The sequence below is a fragment of the Hyperolius riggenbachi genome, chromosome 7 (genome assembly GCF_040937935.1).
Source record: "Hyperolius riggenbachi isolate aHypRig1 chromosome 7, aHypRig1.pri, whole genome shotgun sequence".
Lineage (NCBI taxonomy): Eukaryota > Metazoa > Chordata > Amphibia > Anura > Hyperoliidae > Hyperolius > Hyperolius riggenbachi.
In genome coordinates, this window is record NC_090652.1 from 62581257 (window position 1) to 62600775 (window position 19519).

Here is a 19519-nt window from a genome sequence, read left to right on the forward strand (position 1 = left end):
GTCAATTACCAAGTTTATGAGCTTTGGGGTCCTTGGTATCAATTTGTATATTCCCATTGAAATTAAACAAATCTGATTGGCTGTTTGTGGTTCCGCCCCCTGTCTGTCTTTGAACCCTCAGTTACCCAGTGACCAACTGTACCAGGTTTGAGGCATCTGCTATTAACAGTGTAAGAATGGCAGCAATTTAAATATTCCCCATGAAAATCAACAGGTGAATTTTGATTAACTGTTGTAGGCTCCACCCATTTTTCCTGAATATTAATACCAGTCACCCAGTGACCAACTGTGCAAAGTTTGACAACCCTGCCATTACCAGTGTAAGAATGGCTGCAGTTTATATTTTCCTATTGAAATGTGTTTTTGGCTCCACCCACTTTTTGAAACCTTGACACACAGTTACTCAATCACCAAGTTTGTGAGCTTTCTGGTTCCTGGCGTAAAAAAATGTGTGAATGGAAGCAGTTTATCCACCAAGGAAATCTGATTTGCTGTTTCTGGCCCCGCCCCTTTACTGAATTTGGACCCAGTCACCCAATGACCGAGTGTAGCAAGTTTGAAGCCTCTGCCATTAACAGTGTAAGAATGGTAGCAGTTTAAATATTCCCCTTAAAAAACAATAGGTGAATTTTAATTAGCTATAGTATGCTCCACCCACTTTCCTGAATCTTAATCTCATTCACCTAGTGACCAAGAGTTTGAGAACACTGTGATTAACAGTGTAAGAATGGCTGCAGTTTACATTTTTCCATTAAAAATGAATGGCTGAAATTTGATTGACTGTTTTATGCTCCGCCCACTTTCCCTGGATTTGTAACTTCAGTCACCAAGTGACCAACTGTGCCAAGTGTGGGGACTCTGGCTTGAATACCGTGAGAATGGCAGCCTTTTACATTTTTTCCATTGACATGAATGGGTGAAATCTGATTTGCTGTTTGTAGCTCTGCCCAGGTGTGCAGGGGGGCTACGAGACCCCCAGAATATATCATCCCAGGTAGTAAGGGATCTGTATACCAAGTTTCGTTCAAATCGGTCAAGCCGTTTTCGAGTGATCGCGGCACATACACACATACACACATACATACGCGTACATCAAAAAAGGGCGTCGGGGAAAAAAGGGTGCGGGGTGTAAACGATATGCAGTAATACCGTTTATAAAAATATTGTGTTGTATTTCATTTACAAATAATGTTTTACAAATGTATAAATCATTAAATAATGTGTATGAAATCGGCAATTGTGAAAACGTTAATCTTCCCTGTTTCAAAAGTGAAACTTATAATTACGTTTGTTAAAAAAATGATAATATATGTGTAATCGTTATAATAGTATATTCTTGTAAATAACCTTCATTTATCGTTTCTTCTTATAATAAAATCTGAACATATTATTTATAACGATGATATAAATATAACTACGTTCGTAATAAGTGTTGTAGAACATTAGTAAGTATTACTAAAATTTTACTAAAACTATACCTAACCTTACTCTCACACAGAACCCTCCCTGTACCTATCCCTAACCTAACCTCAAGACCCCCCTGGTGGTGCCTAACCCTAACCACCCCCCCCCCCCTGGTGGTGCCTAACCCTAAGACCCCCCTGGTGATGCCTAAGACCCCCCTGGTGGTGCCTAACCCTAAGACCCCCCCTGGTGGTGATTAACCCTAAGACCCCCCTGGTGGTGCCTAACCCTAAATCTCCCCTGGTGGTGCCTAACCCTGAGACCCCCCTGGTGGTGCCTTACCCTAAGACCCCCCTGGTGGTGCCTAACCCTAACCACCCCCCTGGTGGTGCCTAACCCTAACCACCCCCCTTACTGATCGCTTTATTATGTGGATAATAATGTTTTACAAATAGTGACTGTAAAACATATATTGCAATTTACGTTACGTACTAATCACTTTATTTTGTGAATAACAATGTTTTACAAACATTAAGGAATACAAATTTTAAATAATTTTATTGTGTGGATATTAAGGTTTTACAAATAGTGACTGTAAAAAATATATTACAATTTAGATTACGTACTGATCGCTTTATTTTGTGAATAATAGTGTTTTACAAACAGTAAGGGATAACATTTTAACCACTTCAGCCTAACTGGACGAAAATTTTCGTCCAGTTAGGCTGTGCGCACTCCCGCGGGTCGTGCGCGCTCCTGCGGGCCCCCCCGTGCGCGCCCCCGCTGCTGGCCGTTAGTACACCGATCAGTGAAAGGGATTATAAATCCCTTTTGCTGATTGGACCCCCCCGGAGAAAAGCCGACAGCGTCTCTTCAGACGCTCCGGCTTTTCTGAGCTCTGGTCTCCTTTCTTCTGCCTGGGAGCGAGATCGATCGCTCCCAGGACTTTTTGACTGTGGCCATCTTGTGGCCAAATAGCAAATTACACCAAAAACACACTTTGTGTTAAATAAATACACTTTAATACATTAAAAAAACCCTGTTTACCTCCCACACCAAAAAATACCCACATACAAGTTTAAATTAAAAAAAAAAAATTACAATAATAAAAAAAAAAAAAAAACATAAATAGTTACCTAAGGGTCTGAACTTTTTAAATATGCATGTCAAAGGAGTATATCAATATGATTTATTAAATTATGGGCTTCTAAATAGTGATGGACGCAAATTGAAAAAATGCACCTTTATTTCCAAATTGAATATCGGCGCCATACATTGTGATACGGACATAATTTAAATGGTGTAATAAGCGGGACAAATTGGTAAATAAAGTACATAGGTTTTAATTATGGTAGCATGTATTAATTTCAAACTATAATGGCCAAAAACTAAGGAATAATGATTTTTTTCCATTTCTTTCTTAATATTCCTGTTAAAATGGATTTATAATAAATTAATTCTCAGCAAAATGTATCACCCACAGAAAGCCTAATTGGTGGCGGAAAAAACAAGATATAGATCCATTCATTGTGCCGAGTAGTGATAAAGTTATTAGCAAATGAATGGGAGGTGAAAGTTGCTCAGATGCAAAAAAATTTCAACCCTGTAGGCTGAAGTGGTTAAATAATGTTTTAGTTAAATACGATAAATATGTTTAGTATTTTTCTAAACTTAAATCATCACAAGCACAGTTATAAAACATTAAAAACCTCTGGGCGCCGTTTGTAAAACGTTAATAATCTCCTGCGCCCTTTTTTCCTGTTCCGCGCCCATTAAACAATATTTATTATGGGAGTGAATGGTGGCGCCCTTTTTGTCCACTAGCTGCCGGCGCCCTTTTTTCCTGTTACCCATACATACACACTTACACACATACATACATACATCCGATTTTATATATATAGTGATATATATATATATATATATACTGTTATATACTGTATACTTGTTACCCATGCTTCTAGGAGCAAATGGGGCTCTGCACCCTGAGCTATACCAGCCCTCACGGTCCATGATGTGGGGGGCTCTGGGAGAGAGGGTCAGCAATGTCTACCCCTCTCCCCAAAGCCTGTGATCATGGACAAGGGGCTCTTTCCCATCTATGCTGCCCAGAAAGGGAGGGGGGAATTGTTCATGGTGGAACAAGGGGTAATGTGCCACCAATGCTCTCCACTGGTCTTTTTTTTTACAGACCAATGAGAATCCTCCCTGAGCCGGGCTCTTTTGAGCCAGTGATCTGAAAACGTGGCTCTCCAGCTGTTAAGGAACTACAAGTCCCACAATGCATTGCAGGAGTCTGGCAGCCACAGTCATGATACATAAAGGCAAATGCATTGTGGGAGTTGTAGTTCCATAACAGCTGGAGAGCCAAGTTTGCAGATCACTGCCTTTGGCGTATGTGTTAGTATGCCGTCGGTGAGTTGGGTGCAGGGATAGCCGAATGACGGAGGATATGCAGATTCTTTGTCCAGGAACACAGCAGGGGGCATTTTTAGATGTAGGATTTTCAAGTAATTGTCAGTTAAATAAGTGACAGTATGTAATATCTTGTCCTGGCAAACAGTTGATTGCCATTTTATAAATAAGCTCCTTAGATTTGTTTGAATATTTTAACTACTTAAGGACTGCAGTGATTGAAATCTACGCCCTGTTTTGGTGGGCTCCTGGCTGGCAGGGCGTAGATTTCAATCACCGCCCGCAGTGCACATTTGCCGTTTCTGTCTCTCCCCGGCGATCGCACCGCTCAAACCCGTCTCTCATCACAGCTCACTGGCTGTGCCTGTCTCTATGACGGCAGAGCCATGTGAGCCGCTCAGGAGCCAATTTTATTGGCTCCTGGCCGTGTCTATCAATTTAAGCCACTCCCATTGGCTTACATTGATAGACACGATCAGGAGCCAATGAAAGCAGCTCCGGACCGGCTCACATGACTCTGCGTCATAGAGATGGCAGAGTGTATGTCAGGAGGATCCCGGCGTGCAGCGGTGACGGCGGTTGCGGCAGGTATGTGCATCGATACGTCGGGATTCCGTCAGTATTGTACCAGCAGTCTCTGGTCCTTAAGAGGGCAGAGACTGCTGGTACCTAAGTGGTTAATTTTGCTCAGTGTATGGCTGCATTCAACTAACAACTATATGTTTTGTTTTTTGTTTTGTTTTTCCAAGTATTTAGCTGTACAGCAATTTCTACAATTTTTAAAGATTAAAATAAAATACCTTGGTGAAGTAAGCCAGCATGTTGAATCTGAAGAATTCAGAGGAATTCCACTGTTTTTTAAACTCACAGAGTTTTGTGAGATGCCTTCTCTATGAAAGCAATCTTGTGTGTTCCTGACTGCATCTGTCTCCTGATGTGAGAGTTCAGTCATTTTATTATGAGCGTGTATATGTAGATTAGAGGAGGTCTGCTTTAACTCAAAGTTCAGTTTCTCATCCTTCATCCAGTCTGTTCTTGGAGGAATACTGGCTAATATATCATTTCCTTTGCTGAGTCCATCCTGGGTCTGAGCTTCAGCTTCACTGGTCACACTTTTCTTCCAATGTGCTGGCTTCTTTCTGTCAGGAAAATGTAGTGTAAAATTAGTGTTTTTTCCTAAGAGTATTCTGTCTTTATGCCACAGCTGGGTCTCTGTTGTGCACAGGCAGCCATTGATATAAATTGTAGAGTTCTGAACTGGACTCAGGAAAACCTCTCCTTCGTCCCTCTTGCTAATAATACAATGTTCAATCTCAATCTCATCATCATCAGCAATCTGGATATTTTGCGATGGGCCTGAGCCAATCTTGGTAATGTCATTTAAATCATGGATCACTAAAGAAGAACTATCTTGCTGAATAAGATGTAATTTCTTATTGAATATGACATCTTGCTTATTGACAGTGATGCCCATTTTCTCCAAGTTCTTCTGCCTCTCTAGTGTGGCAGCCTCTGTCCTCTCCAACTTCTCTTCCCATGAAATCTGCAGTTCTCTGAGAAGGTTTTCCTTTTCCTTCAACTGTAGCTTAAGTTCTTCAACTTGTGCCACCTTCTCATGCTCTGCTTCATTAAGTTCCTCTCTGAGTCTTCTTATCTCACCTTGTAGCTCCTCTATAGCTTTGGATTTCACATCCTCATTCACCACTGCTTGGTTGACTATACGCTTTGCACTGTCTGCATATCTTAAGGTAGACAGCGTTTCTTCATAATTATCCGCTGCTGGACTAACTGTGGCCAACATAATTGTCTTGCTATTTCCTCCAAGGTTGTTCTTTAGAAGCCTGGTGAGAGCTGAGCCTCTATAATTCACAAATGTACTATTCCTTTTGTTTTCTGCAATTTCAGCCAATGCATTGATGACTATTCCAAGAGTTGTCAGGGACTGGTTGATCTTAGAACATTCTTTTAATTGATCTCCTTCGGCTCCAGATTTGCTAGACCTTTCACTACCTGCTAGATCCACCAGACTAACTTTACTGACCAGCTCCCTGGAGACACCAGACTTCTGTTCATTACAGGTCTGTGTAACAGTCAGTGTGAGTATTGCATGAGAGCGACTGCTCCGGTCATTCATCTGGGTTTCTGCAGTAACTCTCAATTTATTACCCTGATCCAACAAAAGGTTTATTTTTGTATGACTTTGAACGGCATGGCTTGATAACTCTTCCACATAAGGACCCAGTACTTTGTCTTCCCGGACTTTGAGTTTCTTGGGACTTTTTGTGGACCTTAGCAGATCTCTTACCTCCTCATTGTATATTTCAAAATAGGAGACCTCAGTCTTGATGGTGTTGGCATAATTGGATTCTCTGTTGAATAAAGCAGAGCAGATTCTTGGAATGATGCCTGGGTGGTCATTTGTTCCCATCATTGAGAATGTTTTACCGGACCCAGTTTGCACATAGGCAAAGACACAAGAATTGTAACCTTTCCAGATATGATCAAGAAATCCATCTCCAAGATGTTTAAATACCTCATCCTGGCCAGAATCATTTCTATCCTTTGTCAAAAAGCAATTGTCAAATGTGAAGATATGAGCTTTTTTTCTGTCACTGTGGTAAGAGGGAGATAGAAGGGTAATTTGGTTTCCATCTACCTGGACAACACACTTTGAGTTTAGATCTTCCTCTCTCTGGTCAATAGGACGCACTCTCACAGCCACTGTCACTTTGCTGCTGTTCATTTTCCCAGTATTTAGTCTGTGAAAAAAAATACACAGAAAAAAAGGTGACCCAGAGAATTAAGATCTAAGTGTATATCATAAAAAATAATGATGGGCCAATTCCCTTCTAATTTCCATTAATCTGAAAATGTGATTATAACCATTGATGATGACATAATTCCCCCAGAGACGGTTGAAAAGTGTGCCTGAGCTATCTGAGTAAAAAAGGCATCTCCATAGACTTCAATGTTATTTGCTGCAAATCTCAGCTCTAAGGTGGTGAAAAGGGCGCCTGAGGGTTTTTTTTCTGGCTATAAAAGGGTGCCATTTTATAGCTGAGATCTTAAATTGCTATAAAAGGGCGCTGGATATAGCCAAGGAAAAAAGACCTTAGAGTTTTGGGAAAAATCGGTTTTAACGTTATGATAGGACAAAAGTATGTACTGTGTATAAATGTGGTAAATGACAGATAATGTATAAACCTAATGGTAGTGCAAATTTACTAATACCAAAAGAAAGAGCAGTGAATTTCATGATGGGGTTTCCAGGGGGTCAGTATGCAGTGCGTGCTGACCCCTTGTAAACCCTGTGGAAGTGGCAACGCTTTGGCCAGGGATCGCTATTAGAGATGAGCGTAATGACCTAATTACGATTTTGCGAAATTTTGCGTAATTAGTGTAATTACGATTATGGCCGTAAGTACATAATCGTAATGAAGAAGGATTTCGTGAAATTCCGCGTAAGCGTAATTTTCGCGTAATTTTCGCATTACAGTTGTATCATGCCGTAATTTCGCATTAAACGCTACCGTAATTTCGCGTTAAACCGTAACGCTCCGTATAATATAAAAAAGCCGCCAACTTTAAGGGTTAATAGCAAAGCCCCCTTAAATGCTAAGAGCCTCAAATTTGGAGAATATATTAAGGAGATCAGGAGGAATAAGAGGAAAAATTTTTTTTTCAAAAAGACCTTATAGTTTTTGAGAAAATCGATGTTAAAGTTTCAAAGGAAAAATGTAAACATTTAAAAACCCGCCGACTTTAACGGTTAATAGCAAAGCCTGCTTAAAGTTTAGGAACACCAAATTCCCAGGGTATATTAAGGGGATCAGTGGGAATAAGAGGAAAAATTTTTTTTTTCAAAAAGACCTTATAGTTTTTGAGAAAATCGATTTTTAAGTTTCAAGGGTGAAAATGTCTTTTAAATGCGGAAAATGTCAGTTTTTTTTGCACAGGTAACAATAGTGTATTATTTTCATAGATTCCCCCAAGTGGGAAGAGTTTTACTTACTTCGTTCTGAGTGTGGGAAATATAAAAAAAAAACGACGTGGGGTCCCCCCTCCCAGACCTCTTTAACCCCTTGTCCCCCATGCAGGCTGGGATAGCCAGAATGCGGAGCACCGGCCGCGTGGGGCTCCGCACCCTGACTATACCAGCCCGCATGGTCCATGGATTGGGGGGTCTCGGAAGGGGAGGGGCAGCCAAGCTTTCCCCTCCCCCTCCGAGCCCTTGTCCAATCCAAGGACAAGGGGCTCTTCTCCACCTCCGATGGGCGGTGGAGGTGGAGGCCGCGATTTCCTGGGGGGGAGGTTCATGGTGGAATCTGGGAGTCCCCTTTAAAAAGGGGTCCCCCAGATGCCCACCCCCCCTCCCAGGAGAAATGAGTATTGAGGTACTTGTACCCCATACCCATTTCCTTTAAGAGTTAAAGTAAATAAACACACAGACACTTAGAAAAAGTATTTTAATTGAACAAAAAACATAACCACGAAAAAAGTCCTTTAATATTCTTAATTAACCATTAATACTTACCTGTCCCTTTAAATAAATGATCCCTCGCAATATCCTCGGAAATGTTCTATCAGTTACAATGTAACAAAGTTATTACAATGTAACAACTTTGTTACATTGTAACTACGCCGCACCCGACGCCACTCGCCGCTCAGCCGCCGCATACGCGTCGGTGCAGGACGCTAAGTCCCCGCAGCTCCCGCTGTCCACCCCGCCCACATCTGTCACCCACATGTCACCCACATGTGGGTGACATGTGGGTGACATGTGGGAGAGGCGGGGAGGGCAGCGGAGCCGGCGGGGACTTAGCGTCCTGCACGGACCCGACAGAGCTCTGAGCTATATAGCTCAGAGCTCTGAGAAGCATCTTTGTATTTGGGCTCCAAGGAGCCCCATTGGTCCTTAGCAGACCAATGGGGTTCCTTCAAATCAGCCCAAATACAAAGATGCTTTCGAGAGCTCTGAGCTATAGCTCAGAGCTCTGTAGGGTCCTGCAGCGCAGACGCGGCGGCGGCGGCGGCGGTGAGTGACGTCGGGTGCGGCGTAGTTACAATGTAACAAAGTTGTTACATTGTAATAACTTTGTTACATTGTAACTGATAGAACATTTCCGAGGATATTGCGTGGGATCATTTATTTAAAGGGACAGGTAAGTATTAATGGTTAATTAAGAATATTAAAGGACTTTTTTCGTGGTTATGTTTTTTGTTCAATTAAAATACTTTTTCTATGTGTTTGTGTGTTTATTTACTTTTAACTCTTAAAGGAAATGGGTAAGGGGTACAAGTACCTCTATACTCATTTCTCCTGGGAGGGGGGGTGGGCATCTGGGGGACCCCTTTTTAAAGGTGTCTCCCAAAATCCACAATGAACCCCCCACCCAGGAAATCGCGGCCTCCACCTCCACCGCCCATCGGAGGTGGAGAAGAGCCCCTTGTCCTTGGATTGGACAAGGGCTCGGAGGGGGAGGGGAAAGCTTGGCTGCCCCTCCCCTTCCGAGACCCCCCAATCCATGGACCATGCGGGCTGGTATAGTCAGGGTGCGGAGCCCCACGCGGCCGGTGCTCCGCATTCTGGCTATCCCAGCCTGCATGGGGGACAAGGGGTTAAAGAGGTCTGGGAGGGGGGACCCCACGTCGTTTTTTTTTATATTTCCCACACTCAGAACGAAGTAAGTAAAACTCTTCCCACTTGGGGGAATCTATGAAAATAATACACTATTGTTACCTGTGCAAAAAAAACTGACATTTTCCGCATTTAAAAGACATTTTTGCCCTTGAAACTTAAAAATCGATTTTCTCAAAAACTATAAGGTCTTTTTTAAAAAAAAAATTTTTCCTCTTATTCCCACTGATCCCCTTAATATACCCTAGGAATTTGGTGTTCCTAAACTTTAAGCAGGCTTTGCTATTAACCGTTAAAGTCGGCGGGTTTTTAAATGTATACATTTTTACTTTGATACTTTAACATCGATTTTCTCAAAAACTATAAGGTCTTTTTGAAAAAAAAATTTTTCCTCTTATTCCTCCTGATCTCCTTAATATATTCTCCAAATTTGAGGCTCTTAGCATTTAAGGGGGCTTTGCTATTAACCCTTAAAGTCGGCGGCTTTTTTATATTATACGGAGCGTTACGGTTTAACGCGAAATTACGGTAGCGTTTAATGCGAAATTACGGCATGAACGAAACGCGAAATTTCGCGTTGAAAATTACGCTTACGGTATTTTCAATTACGATTTTAATGGCAATTTCGCTACGCTAATTTCGCATCGTAATCGCAAATTTCGCATGCGTAATTATAGTAATGCGAAATTACGAAAATTTCAGCTCAACTCTAATCGCTATACAGCCGCAATATGGCTGTATGAGGATCCCTGGCAACTATACCTGTTTTTTGGACCATTACTTTTTTGTTCAGATTACTGGAAATAAAAAAAAATAATTATGTGGGGTCCCCCCTTCCAAGCCTCTTTAACCCCTTGTCCCCCATGCAGGCTGGGATAGCCAGAATGCGGTGCACCGGCTGTGTGGGGCTTTGTGCCCTGAACTATACCAGCCCACATGGTCCATAGTATTGGGTGGCTCTGAAAGGAGAGGGGCAGCCAGGCCACCCTCTCTCCTCTCCTCTAGAGCCCTTATCCAAACCATGGACAAGGGGCTGTTCTCCACCTCCAATTTCCGTGTCCCAGGTGAAGCTGTGGGTCGTCAATGCCTCATTTCGGTCTAATCACAAGTTGTAATTTGTTCTTTTCCCTGTGTCATATGACTGCCACATGACTGCCATGGCAGAGATGGCAGATAAGCTCATTTGATAGTGTAGGATGTTAACAATTTGTCTGCTTTCATGAATCAGGAAGTAGAAACAGTGAATATGTGATTTAGGATTTGTATAAGCTGCAACAAAGATATGTTTTTTCTTTTAAAGTTATTATGCTGATGCTGTTGCATATATTTTAGAGCAGAGATGAAATTCTGAGTTCAGGTCTGCTTTAAAAATTTTAAAGGTGATTGGCCCAATTATGTATTGTATTGGATACAAGTGGATAAATGCAATTGTATCCAATACAATAAAGACATTTGGTTCCCAACTGATTTTGAGCTAATGTCACAGTCAGTTACCAGTCCGGGCGAGGTGGCTGGTACATGCAGATGCTGGCAGATGTCCTGGCATGGTTTGCCGGGGTCCTAGGAATGGGAGTCTGGTGCTTTAAGCGTATGCACATTGCGTTGGTGGCAGAAGCCGTTGGTGTAGCACTGTACGAGCACGTGCATAAGGAATCTGTTGTGTGCATATTGTTGCCTGCATGCGTGTGATGTGTTGCGCGTCTGTGTACATGCGCCTTGCGTGTGCATACGGTGTGACGCGTTAAGCAGCATGTCATTTGCTTTAAATGGCTTATATAAGCCTGGAGAGTGCAGCTCTCCAGTGCTGTAGTATCGCAGCTATTGTGTGAGTGTGCTCCCGTGTTTGACCCAGGGTCTGCCTGTTGTCTTCCTAGATGTTTACCCTGGCCTGTCTGACTATCCATTCCATTGCCAACCTCAGCCTTGTACGACTACCCGTTTGTGCACTGACTTCTGCCTGTCTGTGAACCTGCTCCACTCCCGACCCTTTGCTTGTCCAAGGACCCGCTGTATCACTGAACTCTGCTTGTACGACAACTTGCTTCGTTGCCAAACCTCTGCTCACCTCTGGACCTGGCTGGTTGTTGAGTCATTGCACTACCAGACTCAACCTGTGGGAGCGCTATTGGACCTTTGGATCACACACTTAGTCATCACGCTATTGGTTCTTCAACCGCTCTTGCACCTTGATTACGGGAGATTCCTGTTCCAACTCCAGGGACTCAAGTTGCGAGTTGCAAGGGTAGTTGTCCTCAGCACATCGGTCTCCTACAGTTCAGGTGCGTGATAGCTTAGTGCTTTTGCTGATCTGCCTTACTCTGTCAGGCCTTACTGTTACCAATTTTTTCCTGGATTTCGACTACTCTATGCCTGCCACCTGTACCGACCTTTGCCTGGATTTTAACTAGTCTTTGCCTGCCACCTGTACCGACCTCTGCCTAGATTTTGACTACTCTCTTCCTGCCGCCTCCACCAACCTCTGCCTGGATTTTGACTACTTTCTGCCTGCCACCTGCACCGACCACTGCCTCAATTTTGACTACTCTTTGTCTGCCGCCTGCACCGACCTCGGCCTGGATTTTGACTACTCTCTCTTTGCCACCTGCACCGACCTCTGCCTAGATTTCAACTACTCTCTGCCTGCTGCCTGCCCTGACCTCCGCCTGGATTTCGACTACTTTCTCTTTGCCACCTGCACCGACCTCTGTCTGGATTTTGACTACGCTCTGCCTGCACCGGCCTCTGCCTGGATTTCGACTACTCTCTGCCTGCTGCCTGCACCGACCTCTGCCTGGATTTTGACTACTCTCTCTTTGCCACCTGCACTGACATCTGTCTAGATTTCAACTACACTCTGCCTGCTGCCTGCAGCGACCTTCGACTATTGCCTGCTCCAACTTCTGTCATTTCATGGAGTATATTCATATTATTAAAAAAAAATGCCCTAACCAGGATGTGTGTTGTACGTTGCAAGACAGATGGCAAACAGAAACAAGTCCGAAAGGAATCACGATTCTACTGCCCCGATTGTGATGTCGCCCTCTGTGCCATTCCCTGTTTCAAAATATACCACACGTAGGAGGTGTAATATATATATACTAGCTGATTGCCCGGCGTTGCCCGGATATGTATTTGGCTGGTGTTGGCTCCGCATACTTTTTCTAACCCTAACACACAATTACTCAATTACCAAGTTCGTGAGCTTTGCGGTCTTTGGTATCAATAATTTGCATTGAAATGAAAAAATCTGATTGGCTGTTTGTGGCTCCACCCCCTTTTCTGAATTTGATCCCCAGTCACCCAATGACCAACTGTACCAGGTGTGAGCCCTGTGCCATTAACAGTGCAAGAATGGCTGCAATTAAATATTCCCCTTGAAAAGCAATAGGTGAAGTTTGATTTACTTTTGTAGGCTTCACTCACTTTTCTGAATATTAATCCCATTCACCCAGTGACCAACTGTGCAAAATTTAAAAACCCTGCCATTAATAGTGTAAGAATGGCTGCAGTTTACATTTTCCAGTGAAATTTGTATTTGTCTCCATCCACTGATGACCCGCCGTTGCCCGTGTAGGTATTTGACTGGTGTTGGCTTCGCCCACTTTTTCTAACCCTAACACACAAACACTCAATGACCAAGTTTGTGAGCTTTGGGGTCCTTGGCATCAATAATTTGTATATTCCCATAGAAATTAAACAAATCAGATTGGCTGTTTGTGGCTTCACCCCCTCTCCAGCATTTGAATAGAGATGGGCCGAACCTCCGATTTTGGGTTCGCGAACCGCCATAGACTTCAATGGGGAGGCGAACTTTGAAAAATAGAAAAAATTATGCTGGCCACAAAAGTGATGGAAAAGATGTTTCAAGGGGTCTAACACCTGGAGGGGGGCATGGCGGAGGGGGATAGACGCCAAAAGTCCCGGGGAAAAATCTGGATGTGACGCAAAACAGCATTTTAAGGGCAGAAATCACATTGAATGCTAAATTGCATGCCTAACGTGCTTTAAAACATCTTGCATGTGTATACATCAATCAGGTAGTGTAATTAGAGTACTGCTTCACACTGACACACCAAACTAACTGTGTAACGCAACGCAAGTTACCAGCTGTTTGTGTAGTGACGGCTAGTGTTGGGCGAACATCTAGATGTTCGGGCCGAACAGGCCGAACATGGCCGCGATGTTCGGGTGTTCGAGCCGAACTCCGAACATAATGGAAGTCAATGGGGACCCGAACTTTCGTGCTTTGTAAAGCCTCCTTACATGCTACATACCCCAAATTTAAAGGGTTTGTGCACCTTGGAAGTGGGTACAAGAGGAAAAAAAATATTTGAAAAAGAGCTTATAGTTTTTGAGAAAATTGATTGTAAAGTTTCAAAGGAAAAACTGTCTTTTAAATGCGGAAAATGTCATTTTTCTTTGCACACGTAACATGCTTTTTGTCGCCATGCAGTCATAAATGTAATACAGATAAGAGGTTCCAGAAAAAGGGACCAGTAACGCTAACCCAGCAGCAGCACACGTGATGGAACAGGAGGAGGCGCAGGAGGAGAAGGCCACACTTTGAGACACAACAACCCAGGCCTTGCATGAGGACAAGAAGCGTGCGGATAGCAATGCATTTTGCCGCCATGCAGTCATAAATGTAATACAGATAAGAGGTTCCGTAAAAAGGGACCGGAAACGCTAACCCAGCAGCAGCACACGTGATGGAACAGGAGGAGGCGCAGGAGGAGAAGGCCACGCTTTGAGACGCAACAACCCAGGCCTTGCATGAGGACAAGAAGCGTGCGGATAGCAATGCATTTTGCCACCATGCAGTCATAAATGTAATACAGATAAGAGGTTCCGTAAAAAGGGACCGGAAACGCTAACCCAGCAGCAGCACACGTGATGGAACAGGAGGAGGCGCAGGAGGAGAAGGCCACGCTTTGAGACGCAACAACCCAGGCCTTGCATGAGGACAAGAAGCGTGCGGATAGCAATGCATTTTGCCGCCATGCAGTCATAAATGTAATACAGATAAGAGGTTCAATAAACAGGGACCGGAAACGCTAACCCATCACAGATGTTCATTGTTCATGTTACTTGGTTGGGGTCCTGGAGTGTTGCGTAGTCGTTTCCAATCCAGGATTGATTCATTTTAATTTGAGTCAGACGGTCTGCATTTTCTGTGGAGAGGTGGATACGCCGATCTGTGACGATGCCTCCGGCAGCACTGAAACAGCGTTCCGACATAACGCTGGCTGCCGGGCAAGCCAGCACCTCTATTGCGTACATTGCCAGTTCGTGCCAGGTGTCTAGCTTCGATACCCAATAGTTGAAGGGTGCAGATGGATTGTTCAACACAGCTACGCCATCTGACATGTAGTCCTTGACCATCTTCTCCAGGCGATCGGTGTTGGAGGTGGATATGCAAGCTTGCTGTTCTGTGGGCTGCTGCATGGGTGTCATAAAATTTTGCCACTCCAAGGACACTGCCGATACCATTCCCTTTTGGGCACTAGCTGCGGCTTGTGTTGTTTGCTGCCCTCCTGGTCGTCCTGGGTTTGCGGAAGTCAGTCTGTCGGCGTACAACTGGCTAGAGGAGGGGGAGGATGTCAATCTCCTCTCTAAAGTCTCCACAAGGACCTGCTGGTATTCTTCCATTTTGACCTGTCTGACTGTTTCTTCAAGCAGTTTTGGAACATTGTGTTTGTACCGTGGATCCAGAAGGGTATAAACCCAGTAATTGGTGTTGTCCAGAATGCGCACAATGTGTGGGTCGCGTTCAATGTAGTCTAGCATGAATTGAGCCATGTGTGCCAGAGTCCTGCCAGAATCCTCATCATCCTCTTGTGAGCGTTGTGATAGTTGTGATGCATCATAGTCGTCACCTTCTTCCTGGCCTGCTTCTGCTGACCATTCGCGCTGATTTGTGGAAGTCCAACGTGCACCGCTCTGGCCCTCGTCAGTGGTGGAATGAAATTCCTGCTCCAAATGCAGCTGTTCCTCCTCCTCTTCTTCGTCATAGCTGCTGGGGCCAGCGTTTCCTGAGGCAGATGGCCTGATGTTGGTATCATCACGCTGATCGTTTTCTCCTTCAGATTCCCCCAGTTGCATCATGACAGCTGTTTCCTTGATTTTCAACATTGACTTCTTCAGTAAACACAGCAGTGGTATGGTAATGCTGACTGAAGAGTTGTCACTGCTCACAAGCAACGTGGATTGCTCAAAATTTTGGAGGAGTTGGCAGAGGTCCAACATGTTGGCCCAAACGGATCCACAGAAGCTTGGCAGCTGTCCGGATGCGCCTCGGTACTGCGCCGTCATGTACTGGACCACTGCACTCTTCTGCTCGCAAAAGCGGGCTAGCATGTGCAGCGTAGAATTCCAGCGCGTAGGGACATCACACAGCAAGCGATGGTGGGGGAGATTGAAGCGCTCCTGCATCTTGGCGAGTGCCCCCGAAGCGGTACTGGAATTTCTACAATGTTTGGCCACTCGTCGCACCTTCAACAGAAGATCGGCCACGCCTGGGTATGTTTTCAGGAACCGCTGAACTACTAGGTTCATCACGTGCGCCAGGCAAGGGATGTGTGTCAGCTTCGCCAACCTTAAAGCGCGAATGAGATTACTCCCATTATCACACACAACCATGCCCGGTTTCAGGTCCAGCGGTGCCAGCCACAAATCCGTTTGTTCCTTTATTCCCCTCCAAATTTACTCCCCTGTGTGCTGCTTATCCCCAAGGCAGATCAGCTTCAGCAACGCTTGCTGACGCATGCCAACAGCTGTGCTGCACTGCTTCCACGATCCTACTGCTGCTGGGTTAGCGTTTCCGGATGAGGTACAGCTTTGAGATGCGTTGGAGGAGAAGGAGTCAGAGAGGTAGGTGCTGCTGTTGTTATCCAGTGGGAGGGACGGCGGTGCAGCTGTTTGCGGCGTGGGCAACACCCACGCCGTAGCAGGTGAGGAATCGCTGCCAGGCTCCACAAGGTTCACCCAGTTCGCGGTAAGGGAGATGTATCGACCCTGGCCGAACGCACTCGTCCAGGTGTCAGTGGTGAGGTGAACCTTGCAGGCAACGGCATTCTTCAAGCTTCGGGTTATTTTGCTGACCACGTGCTCATGCAACTCAGGCACTGCAGAGCGCGCAAAGTGGTAGCCACCACTCGATATGGCAGCATTTCGCAGGCCAGAAGCTTGGCTATGCTGACTGTTAGTGCCACGGCCCGGGGGTCATTTGCTGGCAATTTCCTCTTGCGCTCATACATCTCCGAGACAGACAACTGAACCGTAGGGCTGCACACTGAAGGGCAGTTGGTTGTTGTGTTTGATGAAGACTGAGAGACCTCAAGAGCACTATTCCGGAAAGTGACAGTGTCAGCGTCGTCTGATGTTTGTGAATGTTGTTGTGAACCACGCATTGGCTGGGCTACTGCTGCTGCTGAGGAGGGTCTGGTGGTGAGTCTGGTGACCCCAAGGGAGGCAGTGTTGCTGGTACCCTGTCCTGCCGCGTTTGCCCACAGAGTGGGATGTTTGGATACCATGTGGTGGCTCATGCTGGTGGTGGAGAAGTTGTTAATAATTTTCCCCCTGCTCAGGCGGGTCTTGCACACCTTGCAAATCACCATGGTACCATCCTCACTGCAGTCTTCAAAGAAAGACCAGACTTTGGAGCACCTGCCTTGCTGGCGATTTCTGTTTGCGCCTCTTTTGCCTCTTACTTCAACTTCCATGCTTGTGGTGCCTGAAATTGTGCGCCGCCTACCTTGTGGCACAAGGCGAACTCGTGCAGCAGTGGGTTCTTCAACAGACTCATCTGTGCTGCTACGACGGCGATGTTCTCCTTCACATACAAAATCTGGGTCTGTGTCCACATTGTCCATACCCTCCTCTTCCATCTCCTCAAACTCGTCATATGTGATTGTGGGGGGCCGCCGCCGTGGAGTAGAGCTCCCCAGAACAACCTCTGTGCAGCTCACTCCAACGTCGTCTTCCAGATCTTCTCGGCCGACCTCCTGCAATTGCAACCCCTCCTGCCCAACTTGCTCTGGGTTTTGGGTTTCAAAGTCCTCGGACTCGCCTTGCATTTCAGTGCGCGGTGCATTTCCCACAGTTAATGGTTGTGAATTTGGGCACAACATTTCTGGCTGTTCCATTGACCTTTGAAAGGTGGAAGTTTGTTGGGCTGGGAATAGCTCCTGCGAATACCCCATTGTGTCCTGAGGAAATTCTTCGGACTGGTTATTTGGCAGTTGTGTGCGTGGTGTCGCTGCCGGTTGTGTCAGCTTTGTGCCCACTGGCTCCTTGTAACTGGCTGAGGACTCGGACCTCGTGCGTGATGTGCTGGTGCTGCTTAACCCACTGCTGGACGCTTGAGAGGTCATCCAAGTAATTATCTGGTCCTGTTCTTTTGGATTTGTGAGGGTTGTTGTCCTGGACAACATGGGCGGTATTGAGTGGGTTTTCTTCGGTGCTCCCCTGTGGCCTGTACGTGAACCGTCAGGGGAAACACCTCTTACCTTGCCCCTCCCTCTTTCACCGGATTTCTTCTTCATTTCACTTATCCTTAAAGTACACGCTGACTGGCAGCAGTACAGTGGCAGCACAGAAATGCTATATAGTGGTGGGTGAGCGGTGTACTACTATTCCCAGCAGCGACACAGAGCACAATGCTATACAGTGGCGGGTGAGCGGTGTACTACTGTTCCCAGCAGAGACACAGAGTGGCAGTAAACACAATGCTATATAGTGCTGGGTGAGCGGTGTACACAGAGTGGCAGTAAACACAATGCTATATAGTGTGGGTGAGCGTTGTACTACTGTTCCCAGCAGCGACACAGAACACAATGCTATACAGTAGTGGGTGAGCGGTCTACCACTATTCCCAGCTGCGACACAGAGCACAATGCTATACAGTGGCGGGTGAGCGGTGCACTACTGTTCCCAGCAGAGACACAGAGTGGCAGTAAACACAATGCTATATAGTGCTGGGTGAGCGGTGTACACAGAGTGGCAGTAAACACAATGCTATATAGTGTGGGTGAGCGTTGTACTACTGTTCCCAGCAGCGACACAGAGCACAATGCTATACAGTGGTGGGTGAGCGGTGTACTACTGTTCCCAGCAGAGACACAGAGTGGCAGTAAACACAATGCTATATAGTGCTGGGTGAGCGGTGTACACAGAGTGGCAGTAAACACAATGCTATATAGTGTGGGTGAGCGGTGTACTACTGTTCCCTGCAGCGACACAGAGCACAATGCTATACAGTGGTGGGTGAGCGGTGTACCACTATTCCCAGCAGCGACACAGAGCACAATGCTATTCAGTGCTGGGTGAGCGGTGTACACAGAGTGGCAGTAAACACAATGCTATATAGTGTGGGTGAGCGGTGTACTACTGTTCCCAGCAGCGACACAGAGCACCATGCTATACAGTGGTGGGTGAGCGGTGTACCACTATTCCCAGCAGCGACACAGAGCACAATGCTATACAGTGGTGGGTGAGCGGTGTACCACTATTCCCAGCAGCAACACAGAGCACAATGCTATACAGTGGCGGGTGAGCGGTGTACTACTGTTCCCAGCAGAGACACAGAGTGGCAGTAAACACAATGCTATATAGTGTGGGTGAGCGGTGTACTACTGTTCCCAGCAGCGACACAGAGCACAATGCTATACAGTGGTGGGTGAGCAGTGTACCACTATTCCCAGCAGCAACACAGAGAACAATTCTATACAGTGGTGGGTGAGCGGTTTACCACTATTCCCAGCAGCGACACAGAGCACAATGCTATACAGTGGCGTGTGAGCGGTGTACTACTGTTCCCAGCAGAGACACAGAGTGGCAGTAAACACAATGCTATACAGTGCTGGGTGAGCGGTGTACACAGAGTGGCAGTAAACACAATGCTATATAGTGTGGGTGAGCGGTGTACTACTGTTCCCAGCAGCGACACAATGACTGGGGGGACCCTGGCTAGCCTGGCTGGAGAGAGAACTACCCTGCCTGCCTACCCAAAGCTAAACCCACAGACAAATGGCGGAGAAATGACGTGGTTCGGGTATTTATTTA

General features: G+C 45.6%; 1 protein-coding gene across 2 annotated transcripts in view; it reads right to left on the reverse strand.

Moving 5' to 3' along the window:
• The window catches only part of LOC137524326 (interferon-induced very large GTPase 1-like), a 182672-nt gene that overhangs the window by 154187 nt on the left and 8966 nt on the right, over window positions 1-19519 (reverse strand). For both annotated transcript variants that reach the window (XR_011022658.1, XM_068244058.1), the window contains exon 2: window positions 4620-6578. Coding sequence is in view for 1 of the 2 variants with exons in the window: in XM_068244058.1 (XP_068100159.1) it covers window positions 4620-6578 (1959 nt within the window). In the remaining variant the exon portion in view is untranslated. The remainder of the gene's footprint in view (window positions 1-4619; window positions 6579-19519) is intronic.